Raw genomic sequence first — 19,036 nt, forward strand, 5'->3', positions numbered from 1 at the left:
AGAGCTCCATTTTCATAAAACTAGTATTCCAGTTTCTCCTCTTGTGAAAATTATTCAATATTGTTTACCATCTCTGAGTATGGCTGATGCAATTGTTAATCTTGCCTTGGAGCAGCTGCTTCAAATCACTACTCAAAATATAGGGGAAGAGGTGAGGCTTGTTGGTAATGTCGAAAATGAAGTAGAAAAACTTCGGAGCAATCTTGAAGCCATTCAAACTGTGCTACTTGATGCAGAGGAGAGGCAAATGAAGGGCGACAGAGCTGTGAGACGTTGGTTAGATAAGCTCAAAGACATATCCTATGACATAGAAGATGTGTTGGATGAGTGGAACACTGAAATCATGAGGTTGCAGGTTGAAGGAGATCTTGACGATGCACCTGCTCCTAAGCAGAAGGTGCCTTCCTTCTTCCCCTGTTCTTGCTTTGGTATCAAACAAGTTGTTTTGCGCCGTGATATAGCACAAAAGATAAAAGAATTAAATGAAAAACTAGATATTATTGCCGAAGAAAAAAATAAATACAGTCTCGAGGAGAAGAGCACTGAAACATTTGAACGAGTTCAAACTACGTCTTTTGTTGATGTGACTGAAATATATGGTCGAGAATATGAGAAGAATTCTTTACTGAGTACGTTGTTAGATGAGAGAAATGAAGAACATAAAAACCTTTCTGTCATCTCACTTGTAGGGATGGGAGGAATTGGGAAAACAACTCTTGCTCAACAAGCTTATAATAATGACAAGGTCATGAGCCATTTTGACACAAAAATATGGGTGTGTGTATCAAATCCTTTTGATGAGATTAGGGTTGCCAAAGCAATCATTGAAGGACTAGAATGTCCTACCAATGATTTTGTTGAACTGGAATCTTTTTTGAAATGTATCCGTCAATCTATTATGGAAACAAAATTTCTTCTCATTTTAGATGATATGTGGTCAGAAGATTATAACAAATGGGAACCATTTTATCATTGTCTAAAGAATGGTTCCTATGGTAGTAAAGTTTTGATTACAACAAGGAATGAAAGAGTTGCATCCATTATGGGGTCAGTTGCTCTTATCATAATAGAGCAATTAGCTCCAGAGGAATGTTGGTTGTTGTTTAGACAATTTGCATTTTATGGTAGGCCTTCTAAGGAGTTTGAAAAATTAGAGAAAATTGGAAGAGAAATTGTTGCAAAGTGCAAGGGCTTGCCGCTTGCTGCAAAAACTATGGGCAATCTCTTGCGATTTAAGAAAACTAGAAATGAATGGCAACGAATTTTAGATAGTGACATTTGGACATTGGAAGAGATTGGGAAAGGTCTTTTATCACCTTTGATGTTGAGTTATAATGATTTGCCTTCTAGCATAAGACGATGTTTTTCATATTGTGCTATCTTTCCAAAAGATCATAATATAGAGAAGGATGACTTGATCAAATTATGGATGGCTCAAGGTTATCTTGGGTTGGACAATGATACAAAGATGGAGGTAATAGGCCAAGAGTATTTTGATCATTTAGCATCTCGATCATTCTTTCAAGAGTTTGAAAAAGATGATGATCAGAATATCATAAGCTGCAAGATGCATGATATAGTTCATGACTTTGCTCAATTTCTCACTAAGAACGAATGTTTTACTGTGGGAATCAAAGGGGGCAATGAAGACCAAGTCATAAACACTTCCAATGAGAAAACCCGACATTCAATGTTAATGCTTCACGTCGGGGCTACATTTCCTATCTCCGTTTCTAGCATCAAAAGTTTGCGGAGTCTCTTAATTGGTTGTGAAGATTCTAAGTATTTGGTGCCTGATGATGTTCGACCAAATCTCTTTGGTGAATTGACAAGTTTAAGAGCATTACACATAAGTGCAGGAGTCGTAAGTGCAAATTTGATTACAGTGATTCCAAAAGAGGTAAAAAAATTGATACATTTGAAATATCTGAATTTGTCTAGTCAGCATATGGAAAAACTTCCGGAAACTTTATGTGAGCTATACAATCTGCAAACTTTAGATATTTCTTGGTGTCAAAAGCTTAAAGAACTGCCTCAAGGGATGGGGAAGTTGATAAACCTGCGGCATTTGATTAATTATTTCACAATATCATTAAGTTACATGCCCAAGGGAATTGAGAAATTAACTTGTCTCCGAACATTGAGTGCATTCATCGAAAAAAGCAGGAGCAGTGATGGTAGTAAAGCATGTAGTACTCTTGCATGCTTGAAAGATTTGAAACATTTAAGAGGAACGCTTTATATTAGAGGGCTAGGAAATGTGACCAATGTGAGTGAGGTTAAGAGAATGCAAATTCTCAGTAATAAGGAAAACCTCTTCCATTTATGGCTTAGATTCGATAAGGATGGAGAAGGAGAGAGGAAAAATGATGAAGATGAGTTACTTCTTGAGGCTTTGCAACCGCATCCAAATTTGGAGAAATTACATATAGAAAATTATAGAGGCAGCACTTTTTATTCTGATTGGATCATGTCATTAACCGGGCTGAGGGAATTGCGTATTCTCTTTTGCAGAAACTTGATGCATTTGTCTCCCTTGGGAAAATTGCCATCACTTGAATCACTATGGATAAGAGAAATGAGCGTGAAAAAAGTAGTTACGGGAATCGAAGGCGATGGTGCATTTTCATCATCTACATCAGTTATTCTCTTTCCCAAGTTGAAAGTTCTTGATTTCATGTGGATATGGGAATGGGAAGAGTGGGATTACGGGAATACAATCTTGCCATGCCTTGCTTCTTTGCATATTCATTTTTGTCCAAAATTACGTGCACTGCCCGATGGCCTTCTCCAGGGGGCGAAAAATCTACAACATTTGGAGATTATTGGAAGTGATCTTTTGGAAGAACGTTACAAAAAGGGAACAGGAGAGGACTGGCAAAAGATCTCCCACATTCCCAACATCAAATTCGCTGATTCATATCTGCAAGGAGGCCCACTCCCACTCCGTTGAGTTCTCAAATGGCTGCAATTACCAACCATCAATCCACAAAGGTAACTTCTCCGCATCCTCTAATATTAAAAGTAATGTTTATAATGTGGAATGAGCAGAAATTTCGGATCTTTTACTTGTCTTTGACAAATTTTAATTGCAGGAGATCTGTAGAAATATTGAGCATGATGGTGGTTGCAGTGTTATGCTGAAAGGAACTGAGGAGATAGTTATGTAAAAAGGAAGTTGGATTTCACTTGTGTTACTGTTTGTATGAGTTATGGTTTGATTTTCTTCATTAAGTTATTGCTTTTTAGCGTGCTTGGACAACTTTCTTTGTCAATAATTTGGGTTTGTCAAGAAGTTGGATTTCACTTGTGTTACTGTTTGCATGAGTTGTGGTTTGATTTTCTTCATTTAGTTGTTTGTTTTTAGCGTGCTTGGACAACTTTCTTTTTAAATAATTTGCATGTAATATATGGTGTGTTTGATTGGTAATTAGGTGTAAAATATTAAATATATGTTATATGGTATGAGCTGAACATATTGTTATATCATTTCTAAATATATATATATGTGGTTTTAACATTTCTCCCCTTTTAATTAGTCTTATCACTCACCAAGAGTGCTCTTTAATCTATTAATATTTACCATTTCCCTCTCCATTAATCTCTAAATTCATCCCATCTTCACTTAATCCTTTCATCTTTATCAAATCTCCATACTGATTTGTGTATATATATATATATATGGTTTAAGCATGCTTGGACAATTCGCATGTTCTGATAGGCCTCTTAAGGAGTGGAAAAAGAAAATTGGAAGAAAAATTGTTGCAAAGTGCAATGGTTTGCTGCTTGTTGCTAAAACTCTTGGTAGTCTCTTGCGATTTAAGAGAACTAGAGAGGAATGGCAAGAAATTTTAGATAGTGAAATTTGGAATCTAGAAGGGATTGAGAAAAATCAAATTGAGAAAGATCTTTTTATATCTTTGAAGTCGAGTTATAATCATTTGCCATCTAGCTTAAAACGATGTTTGTTATATTGTGCCATCTTTCCAAAAGATCATAATATAGAAAAGAATCACTTGATTAAATTATGGATGGCTCAAAGTTATCTTGGATTGGACAATGATACAGAGATGGAGGTAATAGGCCAAAGGTATTTTGATCATCTAACATCTCAATCATTCTTCCAAGAGTTTCAAAAAGACTATGATAATAATATCATAAGCTGTAAGATGTATTATATAGTTCATGACTTTGCTCAATTTCTCAGTAAGAACGAATATTTTATTGTAAAGATCAATAAGGGCAATGAAGAGCTCATCATAGACACTTCGAATAAGAAAGCCCAACATTCGATGTTAATGCTTAACGACAGGGCTACATTTCCCATCGCCATTTGTAGCATCAAAAGTTTGTGGAGTCTCCTAATTGGTTATAATGGTATTAAGTTTTTGATGCCTAATGATGTTCTACCAAATCTCTTTGGTAAATTGACAAGTTTATGAGCATTAGCAATAAGTGCAGAAATCGGAACATGGAATTTGATTAAAGTGATTCCAGAAGAGGTAAAAAAATTGATACATTTGAAATATCCGAATTTGTCTCAATTGTATGTGGAAAAACTTCCAGAGACTTTATGTGAGTTATAAAATCTGCAAACTTTAGATATTTCTCGGTGTAGAAAGTTTAAAGAACTGCCTCAAGGGATGGGGAAGTTGATAAACTTGCGGCATTTGATTAATCATCAAACATATTCATTAAGTAACATGCCCAAGGGAATTGAGAAATTAACTTGTCTCCGAACATTGAGTGAATTCGCGGTAAATAGCAGCAGTGAAGGTTGTAAAGCATGTAGTACTCTTGCATGCTTGAAAGATTTGAAACATTTAAGAGGAAGGCTTGAAATTAGAAGGCTAGGAAATGTGACCAATGTGAGTGAGGTTAAGAGAAAGCAAATTCTCAGCAATAAGAAAAACCTCTTCTATTTAAAGCTGAGATTCAATAAAGCTGGAGAAGGAGAGAGGAAAAATGATGATGATGAGTTACTTCTTGAGTCTTTGCAACCGCATCCAAATTTATAGAAATTAGATATTGAAAATTACAGAGGCAGCACTTTTAATTCTGACTGGATCATGTCATTAACCGGGCTGCGAAAATTGTATGCATTCGTCTCCCCTGGGAAATTTGCCATCGCTTGAATATCTAATGAAAACGTGTGTGAAAAAACTATTTACGGGAATCAAAAGCCATGGTGCATTTCATCATCTACATCAGTTACTCCTTTTCCCAAGTTGAAAGTTCTCCAATTCTTGTATATTTCCAAGTGGAAAAAGTGGGATTACGGGAATACAATCTTGCCATGCCTTGCTTCTTTGTCAATCTATTTTTGTCCAAAATTACGCGCACTGCCTGATGGCCTTCTCCTGGGGGCGAAAAATCTACAACATTTGGAGATTTCTGGAAGTGATCTTTTGGAAGAACGTTACAAAAAGGGAACAGGAGAGGACTGGCAAAAGATCTCCCACATGCCCTACATCAAATTGGATGATTCATATATGCAAGGGGGCCCACTCCCACTCCGTTGAGTTCTCAAATGGCTGAAATTACCGACCATCAATCCACAAAGGTAACGTCTCCGCATCCTCTAATATTTAAAAGTAATGTTTATAATGTGGAATGAGCAAAAATTTCAGATCTTTTACCTGTCTTTGACAAATTTTAATTGTAGGAGATGTGCAGAAATATTGAGCATGATGGTGGTTGCAGTGTTATGCTGAAAGGAACAAAGGAGATAGTTATGTAAAAAAGAAGTTGGATTTCACTTGTGTTACTGTTTGTATGAGTTGTGGCTTGGACAACTTTCTTTGTCAATAATTTGCATGTAATATATGGCGTGTTTGATTGGAAATTAGGTGTAAAATATTAAATATTTGTTATATGGTATGAGCTGAGCATATTGTTATATCATTTGTAAATATATATATATATATATGTGGTTTTAACATTTCTCCCCTTTTAATTAGTCTTATCACTTACCAAGAGTGCTCTTTAATATATTAATATACACCATTTCCCTCTCCATTAAACTCTAATTTCATCCTATCTTCACTTGATTCCCTCCATCTTCACTTAATCCTTTCATCTTTATCAAATCTCCATATTGATCTTTTTTTCTTTTTTTCAATTTTAAGGTAACATTCTTATTCTTTTAATTTGTCGTGTTAGTTATTGAATAAGTCAAGTCGTTGCTCTAAACCTTTGGATTTATGGTTTGAATCATGTTTAGGTTTTAGTCTCTATGTTTTTTGGCCGAATCTATGGGTTTTAAACAAGAAATTAAGGTTTATGTAAGAAGAAGATTCTTTCAAGATGAAGATTTGAAGACTACTTTAGGACAAATAGTAGATATATGGAACAGGGGTAGAACCAACCTTATTAAGGATGGACCTGGTCTTATCCTGAAAACTCAAAACTTTTGAAAAGTATAAGGTATCCTAGCTTATTTCCTTCAACCTGTTTTCATGAGCTCGTTCCTTTAACTCAATTCCTTTAGCCTGTAAGTGATGATGTACACTTAAGTGAAATCTCTAACTTAAAAATTTTTTATTTCTTTGGTCATTTTAATTTGTATTTAAGGATTTTATAAATTTTATTATGAATTTCATTTTCTTGATATAAGTTATTTACTGGGTTGCATGGTCAAAATATTTTCTTTATCACTAAATGATTATAATTAATCTTTAATTTGGTGTATTTAAATTATCTTTTGTTTTATTAATTGAGATTCAAGGGTTTTAAAACTAATTATAAGAAATTTCTTTTTAGTATCAGGAGAGTTGTTTGTATGATACACTCCTTATTTTGATTGATTATTTTTATTAAATTAGCTTGTAGGTTAGCTATTCCTTGTAAATATTTTAATTGTATATAAAAAGTTTGGATAATTGAACTTCTAAATTTGTACACGTTATTAAGCATGCTTACATTTTAATTTTTCATTATCATAGTGTATTTTCCAACTTTGAAATTTGAAATTTTTATCAATTTATAGTTTTATCAATAGTTTTAAAAATTGGATTGGACTAGTTACTCCAACTGGTTGATCATACATAAAACCGAGTTTGACTTGATTAATATAAAAAATTGATTTTTTTACAAAAATTCATTACGAAAACTTGAATTAAGACCTTATTTATCATATCTGAATATATATATATATATATATACACCATCAAACTAAACTTATTTTAAAGCTAAATAAGTCAAATTATATATTTAATTATAAACTATACAATTTTTTTAATATTATTTTTGAATAATTAACTGGTCTAATTAGATCAGATCGCTCTCTTCACCTAGTTGATATCTAGTATGGGTATAAAAACATTGGTTTTATCTTTCCATTCTATTACAACTTTAAATTTTATCGAGATAAGTTTTGAGTACAAACTTTTTGAAATTACCCCTTGCCCTTCTTTTTAATTTGCTGTATATATTAGCTTACATTTCAACAAAAAGGAAAAATTTTTTCTTCGTGTGACTATGCCATGGGAAATAAGAACTTTTATTCTTTTCAAGGCGCAAATTTCTTTTTTTTTTTGTTTATCATATGTGTAACAATTTTTTATTATTAGCAAATATCATGATTTTTTAATTTCATTTTAACTAAACTCTAGGTAAATTTGAATTATTATAACTAGGTTAATTTAAACAATAGATGATGGAAAAAGTTTAGAAAAACATATCATTATGTATTTGATTAAAGATTTTATTGGTCATTTCCACAAAATTATAAATATTAGTCATAGAAGTGTTACTTTTGTCTTATTTGAGAGTCATTTCACTAAAGAATTCATCTTTTTTTTGTTGTAATATTCAAAACTAGGGTTAGATTTGAAATGAGTTTGTTTAAGCTCGAAACGAATCGAAATATGAATATCAGGTAAATGAACACGAACTCAAATACGAGTTGAAGAATAATAAGAAAAACAAACCTGAATCCAAACAAAGGTCATGCTTGACTCACAAGCCAAACACAACTTGCATCATTAAAAAAAAAAAGTTAAAAAGAATGACATCATTTGAGGGAGCTGAGTGAAACATCTCATGTGGACTCGAGCCAAGTTCAATTCATCCACACAAACTCGAGTTAGGTGCAAACTGATCACGAACTCTTAAATCGCCAAGTAAGTTGAACACAAACTAGTGTTTCTTCATGCTTGACAAGCCTGAGCCAAAAACGAACTAAGCCCACTTGAAAACAAGTCGAAAATGAGCTTCACCTTGTTCAGACTCGACTCGACTCAAATCTAACCTTGTTCAATACTAAGCACAATTTCTAACACAAAAAAAAAAATGGGATTTACATCCCTTATGAGTAAACTTCTTACAATTAAGAGACAAGTGTTAGAAAGCGCCCCTCCCCTCAATTCCCAACAAATAGGGGAAAAATATTTTGAACTGAGGTTGTAATTTCCCCAGTAAACTTGTTTGCCATAAACAGGCTTTTTTTTATAAAGTACTCTAAGTTTATATGACCTTTCTTTCTTCTACTTCCTATACAAGCATCATTGACTTGGAACTTTATGATCAACTACACCACATCGCTGCATTGCAATTACTTGCTCGCTGCATCTGGAACACCGAAATGATGCAGCTGCAGCACAACGCATTCTAAGGCAGTAATAACAGTACCTGCCAACACGAAAGAATTACATTCTAAGCATTAAACTTATCCTGTAGACCAACCAAAAAAGAAAATGCATTTCAAAGAATATGAAGCTATGCAAAGAAACCTCTTTGCATTGCATATGTTAAACAAAAATAACAGCAGTTATTTTTCAGTGTTGGTTTGCATTTGGAGAACATATATTTAGCCAGATATGCCAAAAGTAGGGACTGTCGAAAATAAATATTGAGCTTACAGATGTGAAGATTGAAACTCATATTACATAAAACCAATTGGCTTATGTTAAAGTCCAATCCACACACTTATATATCACTTACTTATGTTGTATTTATTAAATGTGAAACTTTAGTTTCTAACACCCTCACTCAAGTGCAGCCACCTAGACTATTAGACCCACCATTTGACTCACCTGGTTTTTACCTGGGTGCATTGTCACTTGTATCTAAAAACACTTTAGGCTGTTAGGCCCACCGTTTAGCTTGTGCTCAAATACTATATCGGAAATATATATCGGGCTTACAAGTGTAAAGATTGAAACTTATATTACACAAAACCAATTGGGTTATGTTAAAATTCATTCCACACACTTATATACCATTCACTTATATTGCATTTATTATATGTAAGACTTTAGTCTCCGACAGGGATGACCTCCATTGAGGTTTAAGAGTTGGCCAAAAGACTTATTCACACCCAAGGTTTAGTGTATTCCTAAACTCCTACCTACAAGATTTTAAAAACTCATATACCTACTCTTCTATTAAAATTCTCTGTCAGGAATAAAGAAAAAATCATCATTTAACAAAAAATTAAAAAAAAAGTAAAATTTTATCTTATTTTCCTCCCTTAATTTAAAAAACTAATAATTTCTCCCCACTCAAAGTTTGAAAAGTTAGCATTTCACTCTAGGATTTTTTTTTTCTTCTCTAGCCACCTCCTCTGTTCTAGCTTATAGCCAACACTTCCCAATCAGTGTTCGAACATCATCTTCTCCTCTCTCAAACAAAGACAAATGGTCTTTGTTTGAGAGGAAGACTTGTCATCTTTGTCTTAAATAAAGACCATTTGTCTAAGAGAGAACAAGACGACACCCAGACGATAGGCGAGAAGCGTCGATTATTGACCAAACTAGAGGAGGTGGCCGGAGAAGAGAAAAGAACTCTGGGTGAAATGGAAACTTTTCAAACTCTGGGTGGAGAGAAATTGTTTGTTTTTTAAATCTAAAAGGAAGGGGGGAGGGAGTGAGATAAAATTTTATTTTATTTTTTCTAATTTTTTGTTAAATAAAAGTTTTACCTTTAACTTTAACAGTGAATTTTAACGTAAGGGTGGGTATTTGAGTTTTTGAAACCTTGTGGGTGAAAATTTGGAAATACACCAAACCTTGGGTGGGAAAAAGTCTTTTGGCCCTAAGATTTTGTAAACAGGCTTTAGAGAATGTGGACTGTCTGAAAGTAAGTTTTTACAAAATAAGACCTTCAATGTTTGTCCAAAAGATTTTGTCAACAGGTTTTTAGAGCATATATTCAGTTATATACCTGTGTTGGTAAGGAAGGGCAAGAAATGGAGTGGTCGGATTTGCTTGGCAAATCGGACAACGGGTGTCATCTTCTATAGAGCTTGAAGATTTATCCTTTGACAATGGGTGGAATATGTTTTTAAAGGTTGAAGAGTTAAGAAGAGGGAGAAGTAACAACAACATTTCCTGCATCCAAGAAGAGGACAAAGTGAGTAAAAGTATATGAAGGACTGCATGAGGAGCTGTTACATAGACTTTGGCATTTAAGGCGGCGGGAAAAGAAAAAGGCTCATCTTCAAGAGGTAGTCTTAGCATGCTTATTATTTCCAACTCATGCTTAGGAAAAGGAGGAAAAGCTTGGTGTATAAATATGCTCTTTCAACCAGCAGAACGTTAAACTTGTATACCTCCTACTTCATAGAATTTTGTTTCCAGCCAACATATTGATTGATGAAGTTCTTTTTTAGACATTCAATAAGTTCTATGGATAATCCTACATATATAGACTTACTAATACAAACTAAAGTGGTAATCAAGCTGCAAAGCCACATATCTATTTCAATTGGTCTAATTTACTTTTAATTTCACTCTTCCAGTAACGTCCTGCCATTACTCCAAGTTAAATAAAGATACTCCACTATATAAGTTCTATGAGTTTGTTTGTATAAAGAATCCATTCCATTAATCCAAGTTAAATAAAGATACTCCACAATATAAGTTTCACCCTGTTAACATTTTTGGACAACAGCTAGCAAAAATCTTCCATGTTTATCACAGAGCGCAAAATTATTAAATGAAACTACAGAAAGTTCACAGCATTTGAATGGCCAAACTTGTGTAAACAGAGGAAAAATTTACCGAAAATTCATTCCATACTAACTGGCGATTCATGTACTCAAAGCTAACAGCTCGATTCATGTTAGGGGTCCCATAGACAAGCCTTGCTCTCAAAGCTCTTTCAATGAGGTTCCTATACCTGCGTCAGAACAATACAGTAGTTCATTATTCAATAATTCTAGAATTTGAATGCCCTGTCTTAATATCCAAAATTGGAGAATAGAATATGTGAAAAAAACATATTTCTAGTATCAGTCTACAGAACCTAAAGGTGGAGTTCCTAGAGCTTAAGAAATTTCATGCTATTTCAAAATCCACTGGCATAGTGTTAGACCTCCGATTAAGAAGGTATACAAGAGGAAACATATCTCTTCTGCTGAGTTGACACATGCAATTGCTCTTGCTCAGGAACCACACACATGGAGAATGGACAACGTTTGGATGGAATGAAACATAGCTACAAAAAGAGGGCAGAGATAGAAGCAAGTCAAGAATTGAGTTGTAGTAAATTTGGGAAGGCAGTAGCTTTGTGAGTGATTCTGGCACACCTATTGCTAGCGCATTTGCCATTTTCCTTTTCTGTTTTCCATTTGCGAATACATGTTGAGTTGAGGATAAGCAGTATGCATAATTCAGATTCTTCTCTACTACTTTTGCTTAAATGTGTGGTGTTGGGGGAAATTGCCTGCTGGAGTAATCAGGTTGCTATCACATAGTATTCTCTGAGAATTTGTGAACTAGATAAGTTGATATGCCACATAATTAGCTTTCCAAATAATTTTATCTTGTGTAATTCACTTTACATAACTACATTATCAATTGTTAAATTACTAAAAACATCTAACTTTACTATACTCGGCAGTATGGCAATTTTTTCCCACCATTCTTTTGCTCCTACAGTACTTATTTTCCCCAAGGCAACCTATATCATGCATAACTTCATTTCAATACTTCTGTTTCTGTTGATAGAAAATGTTCTCTCAGAAATTATCTTCCTGTATAGAGAAATGTCAGGAGGTTGGCAAATGTGGTAGCCTTATAAATTCCTTCAATGCGTTGTATTAAAAACCATGCTCGTCGTGCCAATGGCCTCTGAATAAGAAACAAAGAGAATTAGCTCCCCCTTAAATCCAACGCCACCACTGTGCTTACAAGCATATGCTAAAAGCACAATTAGAAATATAATCCTTCCAGGAATGAGAATAGTCGGCACAGAACAGACTGAAATGGTACCTGCTCAGAGTCAACCCATCTACGAAAAGCAGAAAATGATTGTAGGCGGGCCCATATATACTGGCTACCAACAGTAGCGATACAATACCAAAACTTTTGAGCAATTGTAAGGCCAGGTCCCTCCGAAGCTGTTCTAACTGCAGAAAATAACACAAAAAAAAAAAAAAAAGGAAAACAAATTACAGTAGGTTTGTAAAAGATGAAGCTGACGTAAGAAATACTTGAATGAAAGGTTTTCACGGAAATATATATAGCTTTTGGAAGTAGAACACAAATGAACTCCTAGTCCCCATGTCACGCTCCTTAAACCTTTAACAATTTTGACCTCACAACAACTCTGTATCATGATCTGGAAAAGAAAATATATATGTTATAAAATGAAGTACACAAAAGAACTACAATCCAACCGAGCTTTGAAATTTCAAATGGTCCCAGTGGATTGAAAACACTGTAAAGAATATTATTTCAATAACCTTACAATACACCTTTGTGCATGTGCTTTCATACACCAGAAGCGGATGCCGTTACACCAATTTATAGCTAGAAAACTTCTGTTACTGTGCAATTAGAATGATGATATAGATCCTCGAGAATAATAACTAAACTTGCACCTTAAATCAATCCTTTAGTGCATTTGTAACAAGGAAGCTTATTAAAAACCCGTACTTCTCAATTCTTAAGGATTATACACAAACTACTAATTAGAGATGTAAACTACTAATTAGAACTACTAAAGAAGCTTATTGTCAATCACATAACTAGCAGAACAAGCAAGAGGTCCAGGCCTTACCCTTTGCTCTTGCTTCCATTGCACGTTCATCTCTATATCTCAAATTCATCAGAGCACTCCCTGGAGTTGGCTTATCCACCCAAATTGAGAACCGCCAGATGAGAAACTCAAGGAACACATCAAGTTCTGGCTCATATTGAAATAACATTCCTGGTTAATCCCAACAAAAGAATGAAACAAGATTTAAAACATTGACCAAAGAACTCCAAGTGCTATGCTACCAATGCCTTCAAATCACAATACAGTACCTTTATCAAGGAGAAGACCTTAACCAACTGTTGTTTTAACATTGCCGACATTTCTATGTCCAATCTTGCAGCACCAAACTGATTAACTTTTGATATTGAAATAGGTATTGATGACTGTCCAAAAGACACACATGAACCACGACCAAAACAACATAATTGAACGGTTACAAATAAAAAGAAAAATAAACAAGTCAACCAAATTAAACCATGACAACAGCACTTGACATTATTGAAAATTATTAAGTAAAAATTTTTTGTTGAATTCTTAAACAATGATGTAAAATCTGTGATGAAAATTCACACATCAATTATCTTTGAAAAAAAAAAGTGAGATAATAATATGTTACATTCTACCTTATAATATGTTAGATTATAAGCTTTGAAACCTCTTGATAAGTAGACCTGTTTCAAGTGAAATATACTTAATTGAGATCAAGAAAAAAATCTATATATATACATATATATATATATATATTTTGTTGAAATTACAAAAATTACATGAACTATTTTTTTACTTTGTTCAACCTTCCCTCATAGCTGTCGGTTGGAAACTCTATCTCCTTGCCTACTCTCCCTTTCGAACAATGATTTCTTGTGAGGCCTTCCTCTCGCTCTCCATTTGTGCTTCCTTTGTCTTGAAGCTTTTCTTTCTCCTTCTCTAATCTATTCACCTTCAATTCCAAAGACTTGCAAAAACCAAATGAAAAAAAGACATGTTTCGAATTTGGCGTCATTGAACCTCGTTGCGAAATTTCTAAACATGAATCTATCTAAGCTGGTCATAACTAGTCGATTCAACATCATTTGAAGCCATGGCTCATTGCTTAAGATCACGAAACTTATTCACAACTCTTTAGAGTGAGCGACACTAGGCTCAAACTTCTGTTTGTTACAGCCATGGCTATGGAGTCCTAACTCTTGGTCTTGTGTCTCTTTTTTATTTGGTTTGAACAAGTGTCTGGAACTGAAGGTGAACAAATTAGAGGAAGAGAGAGAAGTGCATGAAGGCGGAGGAAGTGGATCTAGGAGAGAAGTTGTAGGTGAAGAAGGCAAGCGTGATTAACTGAGGGATGAATCTCCAAAAGCGAAGAATGTGACAAAAAATGTTAGTGTTTTGGTGAGAACAAAGGCTTTAAGGTCCGTGAGAGCTATGATGACTTGATGGTAGTAGTAGTGTTGGTAAAGGACGACTAGTTATGTAATAAGGAGGTGAGAGATAGTGGATGGGAAGAAAGGGTGGTCTGTAGGGTTGGGAGAATTGGGCGGTTTGTCAATGTAAAACGAGTGACAGAAGTTGTGGTGGTGGGCAGAAGAAGTGTTGATGCAAATTTTATATGTAGGGTGGTGATATGATAATTTTGTTAATATAAGAGGATATGATAATATTAAAAAGTGGAATAATTAAGGTGATATGGTAATTTAACTTATGACAATATGTCAATATTATTTTTTGTTTACAAAGTTAGATTTTGGATGCAAAAATGTAATTTATATATTCAAAACATGAAAAATGTTTTTAGGCATCCTTCACGCCAGTAATTATATAAGACATTTCGTCTTTAACTGGTGTGATTTGTAACTCAATGAGCACAAAGCTTTTGTCACAATGGTGACAGAGCCCTGCCCTAATTAGTGTTTGATTTATTCTAGATTTAATTTTTTTGAAACATTGACTTAACGATTTTTAAGTTAAGAACAAGAAGCGTTGGTGGTTAATTTATAATTCCAATTAATTTTTGAAAGAATCATTATCAAATATTTTCTTTTTAAGGAGGAATCACTAGCAACTTATGCATCATGCATAAATATGGATAGATGACCTTCCAAATCATTTTTGATTTTGCATTGTTTGACTTGACCGAACAATTAATGGTACAATACAAGAATGTAAAATTAGTTACTTAATGGATCAAAACTGTCTAATGAATCTTGAAATCATAAATTCATCAACCCCATAGGTTAAGCTTTGCATTTTAGATTTACTGATTAATAATAAAAAATAATTTATTAGTAGTAGTTATAGAATATATGGTGGAATAAGATGACCGGCTTATTTACAATTATTTTATTTCAACGTAATCAAATTTGAAAGTTAGTTGGTGGCTGAAAATATTTTTTCTTTCTGCTTGTTTTATTAATATATATAGTTGTGGCTCTTTCTGTATTTGGGAATCTTCTTGGCGTAAACTGTCCATTAGGTAAGAAAAATACTGCTGTTGACCTGCCTGTTGACACACTGTTTGGGCCTGCAAAGACTTATGTTTGGTTTAACAATGTCACGTGCTAGGATTGTTATGTTTAGTATTATTCTTTTAGTGAATGAATTTTCACCAGCTATTGCATTTAATCACCTAAAAAGACAAAAGAAAATTAAACTATTTTGAATAGATCATAGAAATTAACATTGGCTGCTCTTATATATAAGTAGTAATTTCGTTCAGTAACATATTCCTATTGTTCAATTAAATGCTACAAAAAAAAGCTAAGAAAACACTTTAAATAAGAGGATTTATATTTAACCATTTTAATAACTTTTTATGTATACAAATAATGAATATAATTTTATATATAAACAATAATGTATCACCAAGTAATTGGATTAAAAATAAAACAATATCTACTCATGTAGTAACATGTCAGTGTTTTTACACAAAATTGTACTAATTATTTGTATATATAATTTTACTCCTTAAGAAATAACACTTCTCCCCTTTTAATTAGTTTTATCACCAAGAATGTTCTTTAATCTATTAATATACATTATTTCACTCGTTCTCTCCATTTTCACTAAATCTTTTCATTTTTATCAATTTTCTATATTGATTTTTTTTTTCAATTTTAAGGTAACATTTTTATATGCTCTTAATTTGTCATGTTAGTTGTTGAATAAATCTTATTAGTTGCTTTAAACCTTTTGATTTATGGTTTGAATCATGTTTAGGTTTTATTCTATTTGTTTTTTGGTCGAATTCATGGGTTTCAGACATTAACTAAGGTTTATGTAAGAAGAAAGTTCTTTCAAAATGAAGATTTGAAGACTACTTTAAGACATATGGTATATATATGGAATAGGGTACAGCTGGCCTTATTAAGGGTAGACCCAATCCTTAAAACTAAAAAACTTATGAAAAGTATAGGTTAAGTTCACCCTTATTCCAGCCCATTTCCTTCAACTTGTTTTCACGAGTTCGTTTCCTTTAGCTTGTTAGGTGATGATGCACACTTAAGTAAAATCTCTAACACTGAAATTTTATTATTTCTTTGGTCATTTTGATTTATATTTAAGGATTTTATGAATTTTATTGTAAATTTCATCTTCTTGATATAAGTTATTTAGTGGGTTGTGGGGTCAAAATACTTTCTTTATCACTAAATGATTATAATTAATCTTTGATTTCATGTGTTTAAATTGTCTCTTGTTTCATTAATTAAGATTTTAGGGTTTTTAAACTAATTATAAGAATTTTCTTTTCAGTATCATGAGAGTTGTTAGTTAGTATGATGCTATCATTATTTTCTTCGATTATTTTTATTAAATTAGCATGTAGTTTGGCTATTCCACGTGCATATTTTAATTGTGTATAATTGAACTTTTAAATTTGTCTATGATATTAAACATGCTTATCTTTTAATAACGTACTTTCCTACTTTGGAATTTAAAATTTTTTTATCAGTTTATTGTTTTATCTTTCCATTTTGTTTGCTTTAAATTTCACCAAGATACGTTTTGAGACAAAATTTTTTGAAATTACCCCTTGGCCTCTTTTTAATTTGCCATATTTATTAGTTTACATTTTCATAGAGGGCAATATTATGTATCCTCACTTTTAATAGATACATATATACTTACATATATATTATTATATGATTGAGTGTATCATTAATTTAAAATCATTTAGTTAAATTATGACACATTTATGTATGTACACATTTGTATACTAAAAATATATATACATAATTTTATTGCTCTAATAAAGGGAATTAATTTTTTTTTTGTGTGATTATGTCATGGTAAATGAGAACTTTTATTCTTTTGAAGGGGCAAATTTTTTGTTTATTAATCATTTGTGTAACATTTTTTTATTATTAGCAAATATCATGATTTTTGAATTCCTTTTCAGCCAAACTCTAACTAAGTTTGAATTATTATAATTAGGTTAATTTAAACAATAGATGATGGAAAAAATTTATAAACGGATATCAATATTCATTCTATTAAAGATTTTTTTGGTTATTTCCACAAAATTATAAATATTAGTCACAAAAGTGTTGCTTTTGTCTCATTTGACAGCCATTTCACTCAAGAGTTCATTCAATTTTTTTTGCAATGTTCAAAACGAAGGGTGGATTCGAAACAAGCTTATTTGAAATTGAAAAGGGTTTTGTTCGAACAAGCCCAAATATGAAGATAAGATAAACAAATATGAACCTATATGTGAGCTAGGGAATAGTCAGAAAAACGAACTCAAACTCGAACCCAAACAGAGGTCATACTCGACTTTCGCATCATCAAAAAAAAATTAAAATGAATGATGTCATTTAGGAGAGCCTAGTCAAACATCTTGTGTGAACCAGAGCCAAGTCCAACCAGTCTACATGAACTAAAACTAGGTGTCAACCGATCACGAACTCTAAAATCATAGAGTGAACTAAACACAAATTGATATTTCTCTATGCTCGGCTAGCCCAAGCTGAAAACAAGTCAAGCTCACCTAAAAACGAGTTTCACCCTATTTGGGCTCAATTTGGCTCGAATCTAGTCTTGTTCAATACGAAACATAAGTTATAGAAAAAATTGGGATTTACATCCCTTATAGTAAACTTAAAATTAAGAGACAAGTGTTAGATTGCTAAACAATTCAGAAACCCCCCTCCCCTCAATCCCCGCCCTATGGGGGGAAAATATTTTGAACTGAGGTTGTAATTTCTCTAATAAACTTGTTGGCCATAAACAGGCTCTTTTTTATAAAGTAGTCTAAGTTGATATGACTTTTTCTTTTCTCTACTTCCTATACAAGTATCATTGACTTGGAACTTTATGATCAACTACACCATACCGCTGCATTGCAATTACTTGCTTGCTGCATCTGGAACACCGAAACAATGCAGCTGCAGCACAACGTGTCCTAAGGCAGTAATAACAGTACCTGCCAACGGGAAAGAACTACATTTCAAGCATTAAACTTATCCTGTAAACCAACCAAAAAAGAAGATACATTTCAAAGAATATGAAGCTGTGGAAAAAAAGCTATTTGCATGGACAAAATAATAGCAGTTATATTTCAGTCTGTGTTGGTTTGCATTTGGAGAACATATATTAAGCCAGATATGACAAAAGCAAGGAGGGCCTCTTCTGAGGCTTAAGATTTGGCCAAGAGACCCAAGGTTTGGTGTATTTCCAAACTCTCACCCGCAAGATTTCAAAAACTAAAATATCCACCCCTTTGTTAAAATTCTTTATTAGGGTTAAAAATAAAACCATCATTTAACAAAAAATTAAAAAGAAAAACTAAAATTTTATCTCATTTCCCTCTCTTAGTTTAAAAAACTATCAATTTTTTCCCACCTAAAGTTTGAAAAATTAGCATTTCACCCTAGGAATTTTTTCTCTTCTCCGACCACCTCCTTTGTTTTGGCCAACAACCGACGCTTCCCACCAAGTGTCCGAGTTTTTTGTGAGAATGCAACAAAAAACATTAGTGTTTTAGTGAGAACAAAGATCTAAGGCCTATAAGAGTTACAATGACTCGGTGGCAATAGTAATGGTGGTACAGGGAGACTAG

At 33.1% G+C, this 19,036-nt stretch overlaps 3 protein-coding genes and 1 pseudogene across 12 annotated transcripts in view; 1 reads left to right on the forward strand and 3 right to left on the reverse strand.

The window, feature by feature from the left end:
- The window catches only part of LOC123219362 (putative disease resistance protein RGA4), a 22,596-nt gene continuing 3,560 nt past the window's right edge, over nt 1–19,036 (forward strand). For 3 of the 7 annotated variants that reach the window (XM_044641276.1, XM_044641279.1, XM_044641278.1), the window contains exon 1: nt 1–2,994. In XM_044641276.1, the coding sequence (XP_044497211.1) occupies nt 80–2,953 (2,874 nt within the window). In that variant the 5' untranslated portion in view covers nt 1–79 and the 3' untranslated portion in view covers nt 2,954–2,994. Of the gene's footprint in view, nt 2,995–3,106; nt 3,168–5,665; nt 5,889–19,036 lie in introns of those variants that run through there. The other 4 variants (XM_044641277.1, XM_044641282.1, XM_044641283.1 and 1 more) reach the window with 4 other exon arrangements.
- On the reverse strand, nt 7,885–11,967 carry LOC123219368 (peroxisome biogenesis protein 2-like). Of its 2 annotated transcripts, XM_044641290.1 has the most exons (5): nt 11,531–11,967; nt 11,317–11,439; nt 11,004–11,121; nt 10,165–10,331; nt 7,885–8,631 (listed from the first exon to the last, which is right to left on the reverse strand). In XM_044641290.1, exons 2-5 carry the CDS (start codon nt 11,370–11,372, stop codon nt 8,505–8,507), a joined length of 468 nt encoding a protein of 155 aa, XP_044497225.1. In that variant the 5' UTR covers nt 11,373–11,439; nt 11,531–11,967; the 3' UTR covers nt 7,885–8,504. The 2 variants fall into 2 exon arrangements, with proteins under 2 accessions (XP_044497225.1, XP_044497224.1); XM_044641289.1 differs by having other exon boundaries at nt 11,317–11,967.
- On the reverse strand, nt 12,365–14,544 carry LOC123219369. Of its 3 annotated transcripts, XM_044641292.1 has the most exons (5): nt 13,769–14,544; nt 13,608–13,655; nt 13,254–13,367; nt 13,006–13,155; nt 12,365–12,564 (listed from the first exon to the last, which is right to left on the reverse strand). In XM_044641292.1, exons 1-4 carry the CDS (start codon nt 13,985–13,987, stop codon nt 13,054–13,056), a joined length of 483 nt encoding a protein of 160 aa, XP_044497227.1. In that variant the 5' UTR covers nt 13,988–14,544; the 3' UTR covers nt 12,365–12,564; nt 13,006–13,053. The 3 variants fall into 3 exon arrangements, 2 of the variants coding, with proteins under 2 accessions (XP_044497227.1, XP_044497226.1); XM_044641291.1 differs by having other exon boundaries at nt 12,365–13,155; XR_006502854.1 differs by having other exon boundaries at nt 12,365–13,155; nt 13,779–14,544.
- LOC123219364 overlaps nt 18,244–19,036 on the reverse strand; it is an 11,484-nt pseudogene continuing 10,691 nt past the window's right edge.

Source organism: Mangifera indica, chromosome 6 (genome assembly GCF_011075055.1).
Source record: "Mangifera indica cultivar Alphonso chromosome 6, CATAS_Mindica_2.1, whole genome shotgun sequence".
NCBI classification, from domain to species: Eukaryota; Viridiplantae; Streptophyta; class Magnoliopsida; order Sapindales; family Anacardiaceae; genus Mangifera; species Mangifera indica.